This window comes from Oenanthe melanoleuca, chromosome 6 (assembly GCF_029582105.1).
Source record: "Oenanthe melanoleuca isolate GR-GAL-2019-014 chromosome 6, OMel1.0, whole genome shotgun sequence".
In the NCBI taxonomy this organism is placed as follows: domain Eukaryota; kingdom Metazoa; phylum Chordata; class Aves; order Passeriformes; family Muscicapidae; genus Oenanthe; species Oenanthe melanoleuca.
Genome location: NC_079340.1, coordinates 22,444,891 through 22,460,724, shown reverse-complemented (window position 1 = coordinate 22,460,724; position 15,834 = coordinate 22,444,891). Strand labels below are relative to the sequence as shown.

The 15,834-nt window shown below is 56.1% G+C and overlaps 1 protein-coding gene across 2 annotated transcripts; it reads left to right on the top strand.

Annotated features, from left to right (window-relative positions):
- Positions 1-727: 727 nt before the first annotated feature.
- Positions 728-9,455, top strand: KAZALD1 (Kazal type serine peptidase inhibitor domain 1). Of its 2 annotated transcripts, XM_056494821.1 has the most exons (6): positions 728-835; positions 1,424-1,468; positions 2,245-2,845; positions 4,041-4,201; positions 5,177-5,324; positions 5,537-9,455. In XM_056494821.1, exons 3-6 carry the CDS (start codon positions 2,344-2,346, stop codon positions 5,620-5,622), a joined length of 897 nt encoding a protein of 298 aa, XP_056350796.1. In that variant the 5' UTR covers positions 728-835; positions 1,424-1,468; positions 2,245-2,343; the 3' UTR covers positions 5,623-9,455. The 2 variants fall into 2 exon arrangements, with proteins under 2 accessions (XP_056350796.1, XP_056350795.1); XM_056494820.1 differs by lacking the exon at positions 1,424-1,468.
- The last annotated feature ends 6,379 nt before the right edge of the window (positions 9,456-15,834 follow it).

The window sequence follows — 15,834 nt, the reverse complement described above, 5'->3', positions numbered from 1 at the left end:
ACTAAATCCCACAAATTCCTTGCCTGTAGAGGAGCGGGCTGTGTGATCCCCCTGACACAGCATCCGGAGCAAGATGCAAATTCACGGGGTGTGTTTGTGCTGCAAAGGTGTGCTGGCTGCCCCACTCCTCAGAGCCTGTTCCAGAGGGAAACTGAGGCAGGGAGCAGCAAGGCAGCTTGCTGGGGAGGACTGGAGCCTGTGCACATGGGTTTTGCACTGCTATGGCATGGAGCAGCCCCACCATTGCTCCCAATAGCTCCACTCCAGCCAAGGGAACACTATGGTTTATACAATACCCCCTTTAAACGGGGCTCCTGGTATGGTATGAGTGCAGACATCCCCCAGGAGTTATTCCCCCATTTACTTACAGCAGCTGCTCAACTTTTCAGTCTATGTTTCCCAAACAAATTACACGTTGAGAAATACTTTTGACCACTTCCTTAGCCATGCCCACCTCTCCCATTCACTTGTCCCCAGGGACTGCTGCCTAGTTGGACTGCAGAGGAGGCGACCCCAGCCCCTTCCTGCCCCATGGATGGGGCGGAGCAGGTCCCAGGTCCCGCACACGACGGGGGCGATTCCAGCGGGGAGGTGCCGGTGCCGGGGAGCCGGGGCGGCAGAGCTCCGGAGCGCTGCGTGGCGGGACCCCGGCAGGGAAGGGGTGCCAGCCAGCCCGTGTCCCGGTCCAGGGACGGGCCGCGGGCCCGGAGAGGGGCGGGGGGATTCACGTTTCGCTGACATCACGGCGGTGCTGGAGCGGCCGGGGGCCAGCAGCCCTGGGGGCCAGCAGCCCCGCCGCCACCGCGCACCCGCGGCCCCGGCACCGGCGCCTCCGGTAAGTGGCGGCTCATGGCGGAGGGGCTCCTGGGGGACCCCACGGGGAGTCGTGCCTCTTCCCAGCGCTCTTCCAGCACCCCCAGCTCCTGCACCCCAGGCATGAGGAGCCAGAGACCAACTTTGCAATTTCCCCGCACCCTTTCTCTGGCCCCCGCATCCATCGCGGGATGGAGCCTTACTCGGTACAGACGGGGAGGGCTCCGGCACTGAGACCTCTGTCCTTTCCACCCCGGGGTGCCTGCTGGTCCCTGATAAACGGGTCAAATCTGCACGGTTTGTTATCCGGGGGATGCATATGTGTAACCCACTGTCCGGGCCATCCCCACCCCGGCTCTGGGCTGTGGTAGCCCTGAGTGTAGGGGCCGTAGTGGGGGGCTGCAGCTTGCCCTTCGGTGCTGTTCCCAGCCGGAGGGGAGCAGCTTGTCTGCCTAGGTCCCCACTCCAGCCCCGCTCGCCCTGGGGCGGAGGACCATTTCACCCCGTCTCAGGGAAGGCAGCCAGGGTATAACAGGGGGCAGGGAGGGGTGTTTTCAAAGGGATTTGGTTCATTGTCACCCTCTGAGATACTCTGTTTTTCCCCCACCAGGAGAGATGGGAAGCCCAGAGTAGGTCTGCTTCTCACCCTGGATAGGTAATGAAGGCTTGGGGTTTAAGGGTAGAGACCCCACTGTGCTGGTACAGGCCGACCACACTGGGTCTGCTGTCAGTCCAGTGGTTGCTCACCTGTGCACTGAGCTCCTCCATGCTCAGCTTCAGTTGCCTGTGTGATAACTGAGGGAGTCACAAAACCTTCTGGGGAATGGAAATTTTTTCCCCTGCTCAAGAAGATGATGCCTAAAAAGACGGGTTACAGCACAGAGAGAGAAAGAGAACAAAAGCCAGGCATGACTGGGAGCATCCTCCTGGCTTGGCTGCCTCCAGCACAGAAAGAGCACCTTGTCTGCAGGATCAGCCTCTCCATTGCACTTGTATGGATGGTGAGGAAGGAAAAAAGGGTTTGTGACTCATGCAGAGCAATGGGTGAAAGGGGCTTGAGAGCAACTTTCTGACAGGAGACCAGGAGCAGGGTATGAATGAGCTGAACCATGATGTTGTAGAACAGCCTGTCCAGTGCCCTGCCAGCCTTGTGGGTTCCCAGGCTGTGCTGGGTCGCCAAGGGATCAAGGATGGAACCTGGGCTGGGATCATCAGCACTATCTCTCCAGAAGGTGTTCAGCATCTCAGGGCAGGAGCTGGTTGGGGAGCTCGAGGGTGCAAAGGCTGTGATTGCAGGGCTGGGGGTGAGAGGGACTGGGACCAGCTCTCCCTGCACATCAGGCTGTGCTGCTGCTCAGAGCAAGCCAGACAAGAGATAAAGGAGTGGGAGACACTTCCTGCACCAGTAACACACTTTCTCCCTTCTCACAGGCCAGGATGGCTCCTCAGATCTAGAAAGGGAGATCAGAGCAGTGCCAGAAATCCCCATCCAAGTGGCAGTGGGATTGGGATAGAGGAGTTGCCGTGAGGATGTCTGAAGCCAAGCCCCTCAGCATCTCTTGCCTCGTGCTTTCCTTGCTTTCCTTGCACTGGGCTTTGCTCCAGCTGGGCCAGGCTTTTCCCAGCACCTCTGAGTACCTGCAGCGGGGCTGGCAGCGGCTGCTGGAGGAGGGGGAGGGCTGCACCGAGTGCCAGCCGGAGGAGTGCCCGGCGCCGCGCGGGTGCCTGGCTGGCACGGTGCGGGATGCCTGCGACTGCTGCTGGGAATGTGCCAACCTGGAGGGACAGATCTGTGACCTGGACAACACCAACCACTTCTACGGCAAGTGTGGGGAGCACCTGGAGTGCCGCCTGGACGCCGGGGACCTGCGGCACGGGGAGGTGCCCGAGCCCCAGTGCGCCTGCCTCTCCCAGCTGGCCCTCTGCGGCTCTGACAGCAAAACCTACGCCCAGATCTGCAGGTTCCTGGAGGCTGCCCGTGCCCACCCCGATGCCAACCTCACTGTGGCCCATGAAGGTCCCTGCGAGTCAGGTAGTGGCCCTGGGGCTGTGGGAAGAGACAAGCGAGGGGGTCTGGCTTAACTGTTTAACCTGGCAGCAAAACCTCAGGGACAGGACTGCACTGGGGGCTCCGTGCTGCCACCAGTCCCCCCACCCTGCTGCTCTGGGGGAGCCCCTTGCAGATCCAGTGCTTGGAGAAATCTGGGAGCAGCTTTGCCAAGAGGGAGTGGAGTTTATGGGAAGCAAGAAATCCTGCTGGAGCAGATGGGGAAGTTCCAGGGAATTGTTAGCAAATTCTTGGCGGCAGGGCTGGGTTCACACTGGCCTGTTGCTCCCGAGAAATGTGCCTGCCTCCTGCAAATAGAAACCAGGGTTGATGTGGCTTGGCTGTGTGATTTCCATCTCCCATTTAAAACTCAAGTGGGAGCTGAGAGGGGACAGTCTAGCAGGAAGGCCATGCCCCATGCTGCCCAGTCCAGGACAGGTCACCCAGTGCTGTCACCACAGCCTGAGTGGTGCCAAGATTGACCTTATTTTCTGCAGATCATTATGTTCTGAGTGTTTTTCCTAGGTATATTGGGAGGTGGAAACCTTCTCTTGACCTCTGGCTCATGCTATAGGCCAGATCGTGGAGCAGGTGTGGGTAAGAAGGGTGGTCCTCACTCTGTCCCTCCAGGGAAAGGATGTGGAACCTGGAGCTGTTGGCTCCATCCAGGAGATGGGGACCTGCTGACTCCCTTCATTGCTGGCATGAGCCTTATGTCAGAGCAGAGGCCTCATTTGGCTGGAAGCTCCACTACCTCATCCATCCTCACCAGCCTCAGGCTGGATGAGCGCCCCTTGGCCTTTCTCCACTGGAGGAGCGTGCTCTGACTGCTCAGGAGAGCTTTGCTGTGTAACACTGCTGTCATTGCACTCTTCTTGCTGCATGGGTCACTTCAGCATCACTGCATGGGGAGGAAACTGAGGCCAGCAGGGATGGCAGCCCTCCATGGACTGGGTGGGCTGGGGAGGGAGCTCCCAGTCCCAGCTGTGAGGATTGACCATATCCTTGAGAAAGGTGAGGGTCTGCCATGGCAGGGAGAGGAGACAGACATGGGAAGGGTCCCAGCATCTCTATGTGAATGAAATGCTGCTGCTCCAGAGACCAGCACAAGGGAGCCCATGGGACCTGCCAAGGGTGGGACCTCCTCTGAGCCCACCCTACTCTCTACCCCCCTCCCCAGAGCCTCAGATCACCTCTCCTCCCTATGACACATGGAACGTCACTGGGCAGGATGTCATCTTCGGCTGCGAGGTCTTTGCCTACCCCATGGCATCCATTGAGTGGAGAAAGGATGGCACAGAGATGCTGCTGCCTGGAGATGACCCCCACATCTCTGTCCAGGTGAGCAGTGTGCCTAGGGCATTGAAGATGACCCCAGGGTGACCCAGTGCTTCTCAGAGCTCATGGACAGCCAGATTTGAGAGTGGCCATGCTCTGGGAATGGCCAACCTGGCTGCCTGGGAATGAGAAGGGTGACTGCTGGCTGTACAGCATGAGGACTCACTGAGCCAGGGCTGGTGTCTCAGTGCCATCAGAGCCACCAGCATAGCTCTCTTCTGTGATTTCCTATAGTAATTTTTGAACTCTTTAATGGAGTCCTGCAGCAGGGAGTTTCCCACTTGCCTGCCTTTAGTTTGCTGTGCATGTTGGCTTCATTTGCAGTCTCACTGGCAAGGCTGGAAAGAGGACCTCCCAAATGCTTTACAGCCTGGTTGTCCTCTGCTCCTACCAGCACACTCAGACATCTCCTGCCCTTTTTTCCCATCAGCAGGGCTGCCTTCCCAGAGCTGGCAAGCCCAGGGGTCAGCATCCTGCCTGTGGCCAGCCCCAAATATAGCACCCAGCTGTGTGTACCTAGCTATTAGAGGGTGTGGGCAGAGGCAAAGGGGTCATGAACCTCAGCCAGGCACCAGCAGGGAAGAAACTGTGTTGGAATGGATGGAGGGAGCCAGAGGAGCAGGTGGAACCTGGCACCATAGCCCCCTTCCATCTTTCTGTCCTTCAAGCCTCCCCATAGCTTGTCACAGTGTCCAACTGAGGATCTTCACCCCAAGCAGGACTACCCTGCCTGGCTGGAGGAAACTCTACTGTCCTCCACCCCTGGCCACCACTCCATAATAGTAGCCTGCAAACACAGCTGCAGCCCAGCTGGATCAGGAAAAGCTTATTTGTTCCTGGGGATAAACAGAAAATAGCATGGTTGCTGCCAGAGCAAACCTGGGACCTCGCTGCCTGCTGAAAGAGTGGACCTGGGGCTGTGTGGCACAGACTCCCCCTTGCTTCTGCCACAAGTGCTGACAGAAATCCCCCTTGCAGTTCAGAGGTGGCCCCCAGAAGTACGAAGTGACAGGCTGGCTGCAGATCCAGGGCGTGCGGGTGACGGATGAGGGCACGTACCGCTGCTTCGCCAGGAACAGGGTCGGGGAGGTGGTGGCACTGGCCAGCCTGACTGTCTTCACTCCAGGTGAGCACCGTGTCCTTGTCCCCATGAGAGCATGGGGACACGGGAGGGGATGTGGGGCACAGTGCACCAGTATGGCAGAGCTGCTGGAGCAAAGGGCTGTGCTGGGGGTGCCCCAGACACCTGCTGTGCATGGTTTGGCTTTGGTCCTGGTGGGGAAGGGAACAGGCACAGCAGGGTGGCAATGTCACATTGTTCCCATGCTGCCATTTCAGACCAGCTCAACCTGACAGACTTCTCCCTGCCGAAGCCCCACATGACACCTGAGGACTACGGGGAGAGTGAGGAGGACTACTACTAGCCCCGAGATGACATGTCCAGCTGCAGAGATCACCTTGCCCACAGCAACCCTTCCCTGGGCTTGGGGACATCTCTGGAGCAAGCACCCTCAGCCCAAACCTCCTTCTCTGAACAATGCTGGCACAGCAGCCTGTTTTTTGGGGTGGGGGACGGGGTGACACATCCTTTCGGGGTGCTGGGGGATGGGATGCTGGCTGCTTGGTGCAAAGGGGACCAGGGGCAGCTCTGCCTGGAGCAGGTGGATCTGTCCTCTGGCGCTGAGTGGAGACAATGCAGGTAGGACGGTGTGGGGACAGCTGTGCTGGGCGTGGAGACAGCATCCTTTGGGAGAGTGAGGCCAGGGTAGGGGCATTATGTCCTGTATGAATAGTTTTTGGGGAAGCTGGAGCAGAGAGCTGGGACCTGACTGTGATAACCAGTGTGTCACCCCCTGTCTGCTCTGTATCCCCCCCAGAGACATCCCAGCTTCTCCCCAGAACTTGAGGAATCTGCTGCCAAAACACCCTTCTCTTCTGTTCTGTTTTTAACCAGAAAAGTAGTGATTTGAGGAAACCAGGCACTTGTGGCTTTCAGTGCTGTCTTTTCTCCAGCTGAACCACCCTTGTGGTCAGAAACACTTGGCCTTTTTTTGACTGACTTCATGTTTTCCCTTCCATGCCTTTGACTGACTTCATGCTTTCCTTTGTCATTTTGATGTTATTTAAGATACACATGTAGGTCAAAGCCAGGGCCAGCTGACTGTCCTGCATCCACAAGGATGACTATGGGGGTGAGGAAGGGTGCAAACACTGTGGGTGCTACCTTGTCCATTGTGGGGTGCTTGAGTTGAGAAGCCCTCCTGCCCATCCCAGTGCTCACAGCTGGTCCTGGTGTGGGTCCTGCCCTTCCCACCCCAGCTGGGATTGGGGGTGCCCAGCAGACAATCTCCTGTGCAGTGGTGATGCATTGACTCAAATCACTGTACTCCCATGTGTTTGGATCCCATCCCACTGCTTTCCATGTTCATCTTGGGGTCCTAAGTTCTATGACCCTGGGGTCTCCACTCAGGTGACCACAGCCCTGTCAAGTGTGGAGCAGCTCTGTGCCTGGTTGGTGAAGTAAAGGGATGGTCCAGTTTCCACTGGAAATGTTATATTAAAAAAAAACAACAACCCCACCTACCTCCCAGAGCTGGTGATTTAGGGCAAACTTTTATTTGGAGGGAGCACAGGAAGGAAGCTCAGAGCTGCACTGTGCTGCTCAGTGCCCAGAGAGGGCTGTCAGGACCCTTCCTCTGGGCACTCTGGGGCTGATCTCACATTCAAGGGGTGCTTTACCCCCCAAAGCAGAAGCATTTACTGGACTTCTGGTGCTCAAAACCTCCATATGGACCAAAGCACTGCCAGTGACTCAGTCCCAGCTCCAGGGAGGTCCAGAGCTGCAGCAGGGAGCCAGACCCCGTGAGGAAGGAATTGGCCAGACCCCAGGCAGGAGCAGGCAGGATGCAATAAGGCTGGTGGCTCGGGTCCCATGCTACTCTCCTTCACATGTTTTTCTTTTCTTTTCTTTTCTTTTCTTCCTTTTTCTCTTGAGAGCTGGCTCAGATGACACAGTTACAGCACTGAAACCTGAACAAGCAAATAAAAGGGATTTGTCTGGAATTGGCAGCAGAGCAAAATTCCTGCAGACGCTGAGGCTGGGCCAGTCCTGGCCCCCTGCACCACAGCTTGATGGGGCACAGCTGCCCTGCCTGCTGGAGTGCCTACCCCTTCTGGCAGAAAACCCCTTCTCAGCCTGAGAAATGCAAAAGACACTGATGCCTCAGGTTCTCCTTCCATCCAACAGTGTAACAGAATCCTCCTGGGCTGATCAGCTGGAGAGTATTTAGGAGGGACCAGGGACAGAAGTGTGCCACTGGCTCTTATTTTGCTTTTTTTTGGGTGTAAAACATGCTTTCAGAGAAGCTGGGCCTTTTTTAACCATCCTGATCCTTTTCCTGTTTTGCACACAAATGAGCTGGTGGAACTGGGCCACACTCAGGCTGAGGCTGCCACGGGGAAATCCGAGAGTGTCCCGGAGTTTCAGCAGTCAAGAGCTGCTTGCTGGGCTCCCTGCCGGTGCCTGGGGCTGGCCCCTGGCCAGGGCTGCCATGCCAACCCTCCTCAGGGCCAGGCTTGCCCTGCCTGTGCTGGCACAAATCCAGGTCGTGCTGGGTGTGGATGCAGCTTTGGTCTGGCTGGAGAGTGTTGGATGGGTCACACACTCCATCCCTGGCTCTCCATGTGCTCTGCAGGACAATGCCCTGCCTGGACAATCAGTCCTTGCTCCCCTCTGCATCACACCCAGTGCTTTCATACCCTGTAGGGAGCTGGCAGGGTTTGCTGGTTGTTCCTGCCTGGCAGGAAGAGCAGTGGGGATGTAGTGACCAAGAGAGGGGGGAACTTGAGCAAAAGCTCTTGGCCAAAATTAACCAAACCAAGGGCTGTGCCTCCCAGACTCCTCGGATCCCACAGTGGGAGAGGGCTGCCTGACTGGCAGGCTGGAGCTCAGGTGAAGGTGAAGGGCAGCAGAGTGGCTCCAGGGGCACAGAGAGAGCTGATGTCTCCTCATCCCAGCTCCCAGTCTTGCCATTTCCAGTCACTTAAAAATTAAAGAAGCCAATATTACTGCACGGCTGGAATCGGTCACTGCCACAGATTAATTGAGGTTATTTGTTGGCTCTAAAAACGTTTGGTCACCTCTGCTGCTGGCTGCTCAGATGTTTCCTGCAGCCCCTGCCCCAAGGAGGCCAGCACTACAGATCCTGTTTTCAGCTCCAGGCACCCAGAGGGTCGCAGGGACTTGCCCAAAGCTGGTGTCTGTGTGGGTTCAGAGGATGTGCATGCAGCACCAAATGCCTTTGCTGGCTGATTTTCAGCACAGTAGGTTTCTGGGGGCAGAGGGGGCTGAGCAGCTCCTGCCAGCCCAGCTGACTGCACTCAGAGCACAGGATCAGCTGAGCCCAGAGGTCAGGCTGATGTCAGGGATGAGGGGAGCGGGACTGGGAAGTGTTGACGTGGCCACTGGCCCAGGCACAGCACCGACCCCTCCTGGCCACCTGGGATGAGCAGGGTGTGGAAACCTCCCAGGGCACCAGAGGTCACTGTGAGCCTGGGTACAAGGAAAGAGTGGCTTGTCCTGCCAGGACCTGGAAGACCCTGGAGATGCACACTCTGACCAGCTGCCGACCACAGGGTTTTGTGATCTGCAGGGAAAACCCACCAAGTCCAGCAAGTAAATACACTCCAGTAACAAAAACATGCTGTCCCTGTCCTTCCCCGCCCTTGGGGATGCTGGAACTTGCCCTGGTCTGGGCCTGGGCAGGAGGCACGTGGAATCATAGAATAATTTGGAACGGACCTTAGAGATCATTTAGTTCCACCTTCTGCTAGTCCAGGTTGCTCAAGGCCCCACCCAGTCTGGTCTTGAACATTTCTGGAGCTGGAGAGTCCACAACTTCTCTGGGAAGCCTATGCTGGTTTCTCACCACCCACACATAAATAATTTCTTTCTTATATCTGATCTAAAATTATTCTCTTTCAGTTCAAACCCTTTTTCTATCACTACATGCCTTGTTGAAAATCATTCTCCAGCTCTCCTCTAGATGCTTTAGATTCTGGAAGGTGCTTTAAGGAGTTCCTGGAGCCTTCTCTTCTTCAGCCTACTCTTCTTCAGGCCCAACTCTCTCAGCCTGTCTCCAGCCCTGTGAGCACCTTCATGGACCTGCTCCAGCAAGTCCACATTCTTCTTATGCTGGGAGCCGCAGAGCAGGGCCCAGCACTCAGGTGGGTCTCACAAAAGCAGAGTGGAGGGACAGAATCCCCGCCCTCAACCTGCTGGCCGTGCTTCTTGTGGAGCGTCCGTGGCTCCGTGGCAGAGGCAGGTTTGGGCAGGGCTGCGATTAGGGGTTGAACAGTGCCATCTCCTGGCAAAGCCACCGGCCACGCCGGCCCTGCCGCTGCGCCGGGCAGCCTGCGGGACACGGGGCACCCCTGGGGCACCCTGACCCTCACACCCATCCGTGCCCACTCCCTCCGTGCCCTTTCCCTGCCCCTGCAGGACTCTGCCTTGCTGGGAGGGTGATCACAAGAGACATGAGTGTGAGCTGTCTCTCGGGATGACCACCAGAGCATCCTCTGGACACTCACTTTGGATGGCTGCTGCAGGCAGAGCTGGGATGAGGCAGAGCCTGGAGATGTTCAGCTGCAATCTTTGGGTGTCTGTGTTGAACTAGAGCTGCAAAACAAACAGCCCTCATGGCCACCTTGACAGTCTCCCCACGCCATGATGTCCCATGGAAGCCTGATGTCTTCTGGCAGAAGCTCATTGAGCCTGAGCTGATCACTGGTCATGCCTGGATGGAAGCAGCACTGTAACCTTGCTCTGCAAACGGGTAAACTGAGGCACAAAGCAACTACACATGCAGAGCTCAACCAGAGCCAAAGACACCTTCAGGGCAGAGTGACCAGCTACCCCCAGGACTTCTGTCCCCAACCTGTCCCCACCCCTGCTGGGGGTGGCTTTTTTCCCCATCTTCTGCAGGGCACCTCTTCACCCTGCTGTGGTGGCTCAGAGAGAAAATAAAATAGCAAGACAGCTTCCCTGCCTCCACCCAGCACTTACACTGCCTGATAAACAAAATGGAAATAAATTCTCCTGCGTTTGCAGCAAATAGGTCTCCATGGGGGCTTGCTTTCAATAATTCAAATGCTGTTGCAGAGCAGAGCCCACGCCAATGGGTTTTAATAAACACAGCCGTAATGTGACATGCAATTTATTATTAAGCTTAAAACAGGAAGCAAAGAGTTTAATAAAAGCACCAGGTTCCCTGTATCAGTCACAGCAAGTGGCGGGGTGCTAGCTGTGGGGGGAGGTTGGGCGAGCTGGCTGCAGGGACATGCAGCAAAGCAAATCCAGCTCTGTGTGTCCTGCAGAATCTGGCACTGCAGGAATCCTGGGCAGTGCATGGAGATGTGAGCCAGACCAGGGGGAAATGGGGATTATTGTAAGGACAGGGGTGAGGTGTGAAATGCTGAACCCTGTGCAGCTTCCCAGCCATACAGGGAAGGGCTCTGCCCTGGCATCACAGCTTGCTTGCAAGGTCAGATTAAAACCTTGAGTTCAATCCCTCTCTCCAAAACTTTCTTATCCACATCTCTTCCTAAGTCAGCTCCACCTGGGCAGCCTTTTTCTGCTCCACACTTGCCACCCCTGGGCTGCCTTTAAGAGGAGGCAGAGGGCAAAGCTGAGGGTCCTGGAGGCAGGGAGGCTGTGCAAGGTGAGATGATGTGAGGCATGTGGAACAGCTGGTGCCTTGTGCTGCAGCAAGCATGTGTGCTGTCCACTGGGCTGCATGGGTGGCCCTGCAGACGTGGATTTGTTCAAGAGCTGGTGGAAAGCAAGAGCTTGTCAGGAGGGTGGCTCAGCTGAGGTGTCTCAAAAGGTCTGGAGGCACCTCTGTGTACAGGTGAAGGCTGAAGGATGTTGTACCATCCCATATTCATCACCTACCATGATCCAGATGCTGCTTTCTCCCTGTCCTTGCTGTAGGTCTACCTGGACACTTGAATGCTGGTACTTCCCCCCGTGGCTTTTTTGCCTTCTCTCCTTGGTTTTGCATCCTAGCTGTGCTCTTTCTGTTTGGGAACAATCCTGCAAACCCCAGTACCCACTGCTGCAGAGAACAGCACAGCAGGTGGAAGAGATGGGAGAAGTGGTGCAGGGACTGCCCATACTATTTCCCCAAGAAAATGGGGTTTGTGTGAGTGCCCTGTGCTCTGGTTTGAGGAGTGGCCTCAAGGAGAAGCAGTTCCCCTGATTCAAGTTTCACTTGTGTTACGTTAGACAACAGATATTCCCTTCTCTACCAAGGCTGTGGGAGATGGGGAGCTTTGTCCCAGGCCAGCCAAAAGGCAGTCTGGGGCTGAACCAGCTCCAGGCACCTGCAGCTCCTTCCAGCACAGCAAGCAGCTTCCTATCTTAAAGAGGGCTTTCCAGCCAGATAAAGCTGTGCAAGCTGTCCTCCAGCTTGGTTGAAGAGCTGGCAGAGCTCTGTGTGGGGCAGCTTTTGTGGGCTCTTTAGCTGGTGTTGACAGCAGAGGTTTTATGCTGGGATTGATGCAGGGTAACACCCTCTGGTTCTGCCAGCACCGGTGCCTGCTGGAGCCTGTAAAAGGTTTTAACTTGAGACTGCTTTTTTTTTTCTCAGCTGTGTCTGTTGAAAGCTCCACTTCCTCTGGCTTGAAAAGTCCAAGAGCTGCTGATGTGACTCTATCCATGACCATTACTGAGGCTGTGAGTGGGATGTTGAATGTGGATCAAGTGAAGGGACTTAAGTATCTTGCCTGTCCCCTTGAGGTGATGATCCCTGTGCAGATTCACCAGGAGCAGCACCAGCCCAGGGCGGGCTGGAGGGCCCCCCCACACTCTACTTGCATTGCAGGTGACTTTTTGATTTCACCTGTGGGGGAAAGACCTATCCTTAGTGGTGTGGGGATGGTCCTGGTTCTATCTCTGCTTGTGTGCTCCTCTGATGTCCTGGGTTTGCTCCCTATGGTCTGGGCTTTTCCCCCTTCATGGGCATGGAATCTGGGACTGGGGTCTGACTCCATGGAGAGGGGGGGACGAGCTGGAGCAGGCAATAATCCATGCGAGGGCACAACCTGCAGAGAGCACAGGTATCCCTCAGGGAGTGCCTGGGGTGCATTATCTCAAAAGCAAGGAGGTGCTCAGCAGGGACCTGCCTTATCAGAGTGCTGGTTGCTGTCTCTCCTCGCAGCCCTCTCTGCCCCGGGGCTGCTCTCTGTCACTTCCCTGCTCCGTAACAGCTGGAGGCAGGCGGAAATGGGAGCCCCTGTGCCTGGTGCCTGCCAGAGCACACTGCCTCGGAAGTGGGGGGGTATCTGGCTTGCAATTACTGTGCCTTTGGCTTGGCAGGCCTGAAAGTGTGAGTGATGGGGTCTCTGCAGAGCAGCCCCCGAGCCCTGGCGGGTTGGGAAGGGCTCATACCCATCAGCAGCTTTCCCCAGCTGCCTGCACTCTGCTGGTTTGAGAATGTGGGAGGGGAGCAGGGGACAACAACTTTGGGCTACTTGTAAAACCCCCAAATATTCACCTGGCTGGAATGTCATATTCAAAGCACAGCTTGAGCCCTCCCCTCTCATAACCTCCCTCTCCCAGCTATGACTATGAGGAGAGGCAGAAGCTGCAGCTTGCAACTTTGCAGCCACATGTGAACATATGCAGAGAAGGGCTGAGGTGGCTGTTCAGCATCTCACCAGGACACCTGCTGGAGCCAGTCCTTCCCTCTCAGAAGAAATCAGGTAGGAAGAATAAAACAGAAAAATTCTGGTCTGGCGTGTCCTGCAAGCACAGCTGCAGACAGTGGATTGAAGCCCTCCGTGCCTGTAGATAACAAATCACCAGCCACCAGGCTGCTGTGTTGCAGATGGGAGTGGCAGTTCCCCTGCAAGCATTTTGGGAGGGAGGATGCTGCCTTCCCTGCCCGAGGATGGAGGAGCCAGAAACGAGTGATGCCAGCTCAACAGGGCTCACCTTAAACATGGAGAAGATCCAAAAGCACTGAGCCCATTAGGATGGTATTGTCAGGAGTTGTCCAAAGCTCCAGCTCTCTCTCACTGCCAGATTACCCCAGCCTTGGGGAAGGAAGAGTTAAGCTGCAGGACTCAGCAAAACAAGTGCTCTCTGTAAAGTCAGCCAAGCTACCCAAATGCCGGCCTCCCCTCTGCCCCCACCCTTATCCATCTCTCTTATCTGCCCTGGGCAAGAGCAGGGCATTTCCCCTGCTCGGTGACGAGGAGCAGAGCTGGCGGAAGCCGGCTCAGAGCGCAGGGCTCAGGGGAGGCAGTGGTGTCCCAGCTGTGGGGTGGCCTGTGTGCTGCAGTCAGAGCTGTGGAGGGGTGGTGTGGTCCACCATGGGGCTGGATCCACTGATGGATTGCCTATCCCAGGCTGTCTCACACCCTGGTTCTCCAGCAGCACCTCATTTCTGTAGTGCACACACAGTGAGCCACTGGATCTCAGCCCCCCGATAACATCAAGGGGTTATCAGCTCTGCAAGGGTGAGGTACCCTCTGGGCACTGAGGGCACAGCAGCCCAGTTTGGGGTGCTCATGCAGTCCAGGCAAGCTGGGACACAGATCTGACCATGCTGGGAGTGAAGATGGAAGGAGGCAGGGGTGTTTCACCCAGCCAGGGCTGCAGTGGGAGAAGGTGCCAGGGCATCTCTGGCAGCGTGTGAGCTCTGCCGACACAAGGCAGGCTTGGACGGGCAGTTTAATTAAATGTGAAGAGCTCTCACACTTCACAAGCTGCAGCCCTCACTGCAGCCTGAGCCATTCTGGGGAAGAGTCCTTTTATTAAAAGAGAGAGAGAGGCTCTGGCTCTGCCAGGCAGCCATCAAATGGCACATTTAATTGTCTCGGCTCGTTTAGCTGTCGCACAGGGAGGGATGCTCCGAGCCCTTCAGCCTTTGCCATCCAGCCTCCCCTCCCACACGTGCTGCCTGCATCCTGGGTGCTCCTGCTGCCCTCCAGGGCTGCTGAGGAGTGCACGGATGAGCCTTCATCCAGGGTCAGCACTGGGGGCTTGCTTGCTGCTCAGGGCTGAGCACTGGGGTTCAGGCGGGCTCGGGAAAGCGCCTGGAGAGATGGGAACCTCCTGGGGCCGTGGGAGCTGCCTGGAAGACACAGGGTAACTAAATGACAGCTTAGAAGTATCTTCTCGTTTATTCCCATGGCAGAACGCTTCTGGCTCGGAAGAGGACATCCTACCCTGGTTTCAATGTGACAGCCTCAGTGTATAAATCACGGGACAGGCTGGCAGTGGGTTAGGATAGTTGTGCTGTGTCTTTCCTCTCAGAATTGAAGTCCTTGGAAATACCTTCTGGGCTCTGCACCACACCAGCAGCAGGGAAGCACTGTGCTCATGGTGCACACGGAGGGAGAAAGGACCTCTGGTTTTGCTTTAAATCTGCTGGGTGATAGAGAGAGGCTGAACTTGGGTTCAGCTGCTGGTACTGAGCCCATCGTCCTGGAGGAGAGGCTGCTTGGCAGAGTGATGGAAAATGTCCCTGGAGGGGGAGTCACAGCCTTTCAGTGACTGTGCTGGGGCAGCCATGCCAAAACTCACCATTTGGAGAGGAGAGGGGGAAGAAAGAAAGAAAGATCAAGAGGGGGAGGAAATGCATTCTTTTATCAAAACCTCCTACTTCAAAGCTGTCCAGCTGAAGTGCTCCCCTCTGGTTTAATTTGAAGTGATGTTTCCTTCAGCATCTGCAGCTAAATGGTATCAAGCCAGGCTGAAATGGCTGGAAAGCCTGGAAAGGAAAGGCACTGTTTGGGAATGGCTTGAGGCAGACCTTCCCATTAGGGTCAGCCTTGAAGGTTTTTCCATAGGGGTGAAAACTGCCAATGCTGGCATTTCTCATTCCTCAGCTCATAGCATGGGATAAAATCCAAACCCTTTTGGGAGCAGGAACAGGGCAATTTCTCTTCCTGGGTGACTGGGGTGGCTCCATCCCTCTGAAGTGGCCACAGTGTCTGTGCCCTTGAGCAAGGGGAAGGCAGGAGATGGAGATGGGGGTGCTGCTCTGCCCTGAGGAACCAGTGCATCTCCCAGGCTCGTGGTTTCCAGCCTGCAGACTCCCTGAAGATGCTTTGGCAGCCCCTGCACACAGGTGAGAGCTAAACCAGATTGCAGGGGAAGGAGCACAAATCCACCTTCCTAAAGAAACCTTCAAACTCTCTTGGAGTGCAAAGGGGAGGCCACTGCTCCTAGTGCAGGGAATTTCTTTGTGGGGGCAGTGGGGAAAAACAGCAACAGTGAGGCATGTGCTACACTGTCACAGCATCCCTTAACTACAAAAAAACCTGACTGGGAGGCAAAGCAGCTGGCTTTTCCTGGGAAAGACCAATGTTCTCCTGTCTGCTGCATGGGAACTGATTTTTCCCAGCTGGCTGGAAAGAAGCTACTTTGAAAGCAGCTGTGCCCTGTCCCTGCTGGGGGCAGCAGGGCTGGGCACCCCCTGGGCAGCATGTCTGGTCACTGGGAGGACAGAGGTGATCAAAACAGACCAGCTGCTCTGTAGAGAGGAAGAGGGACACATCCTGGGAAACAGAAAGGTCATGGTTATGTCTTTAACCTCCAGAGGCCAAAACAAGGTTTTGATGGCAAT

Coding starts and splice junctions, on each gene's coding strand:
- KAZALD1 (XM_056494820.1), top strand. CDS start 2,344: ATGTCTGAAGCCAAGCCCCTCAGCATCTCTTGCCTCGTGCTTTCCTTG. Junction 2,846..4,040: donor TGAAGGTCCCTGCGAGTCAG/GTAGTGGCCCTG, acceptor CCCCCTCCCCAG/AGCCTCAGATCACCTCTCCT. Junction 4,202..5,176: donor ACCCCCACATCTCTGTCCAG/GTGAGCAGTGTG, acceptor TCCCCCTTGCAG/TTCAGAGGTGGCCCCCAGAA.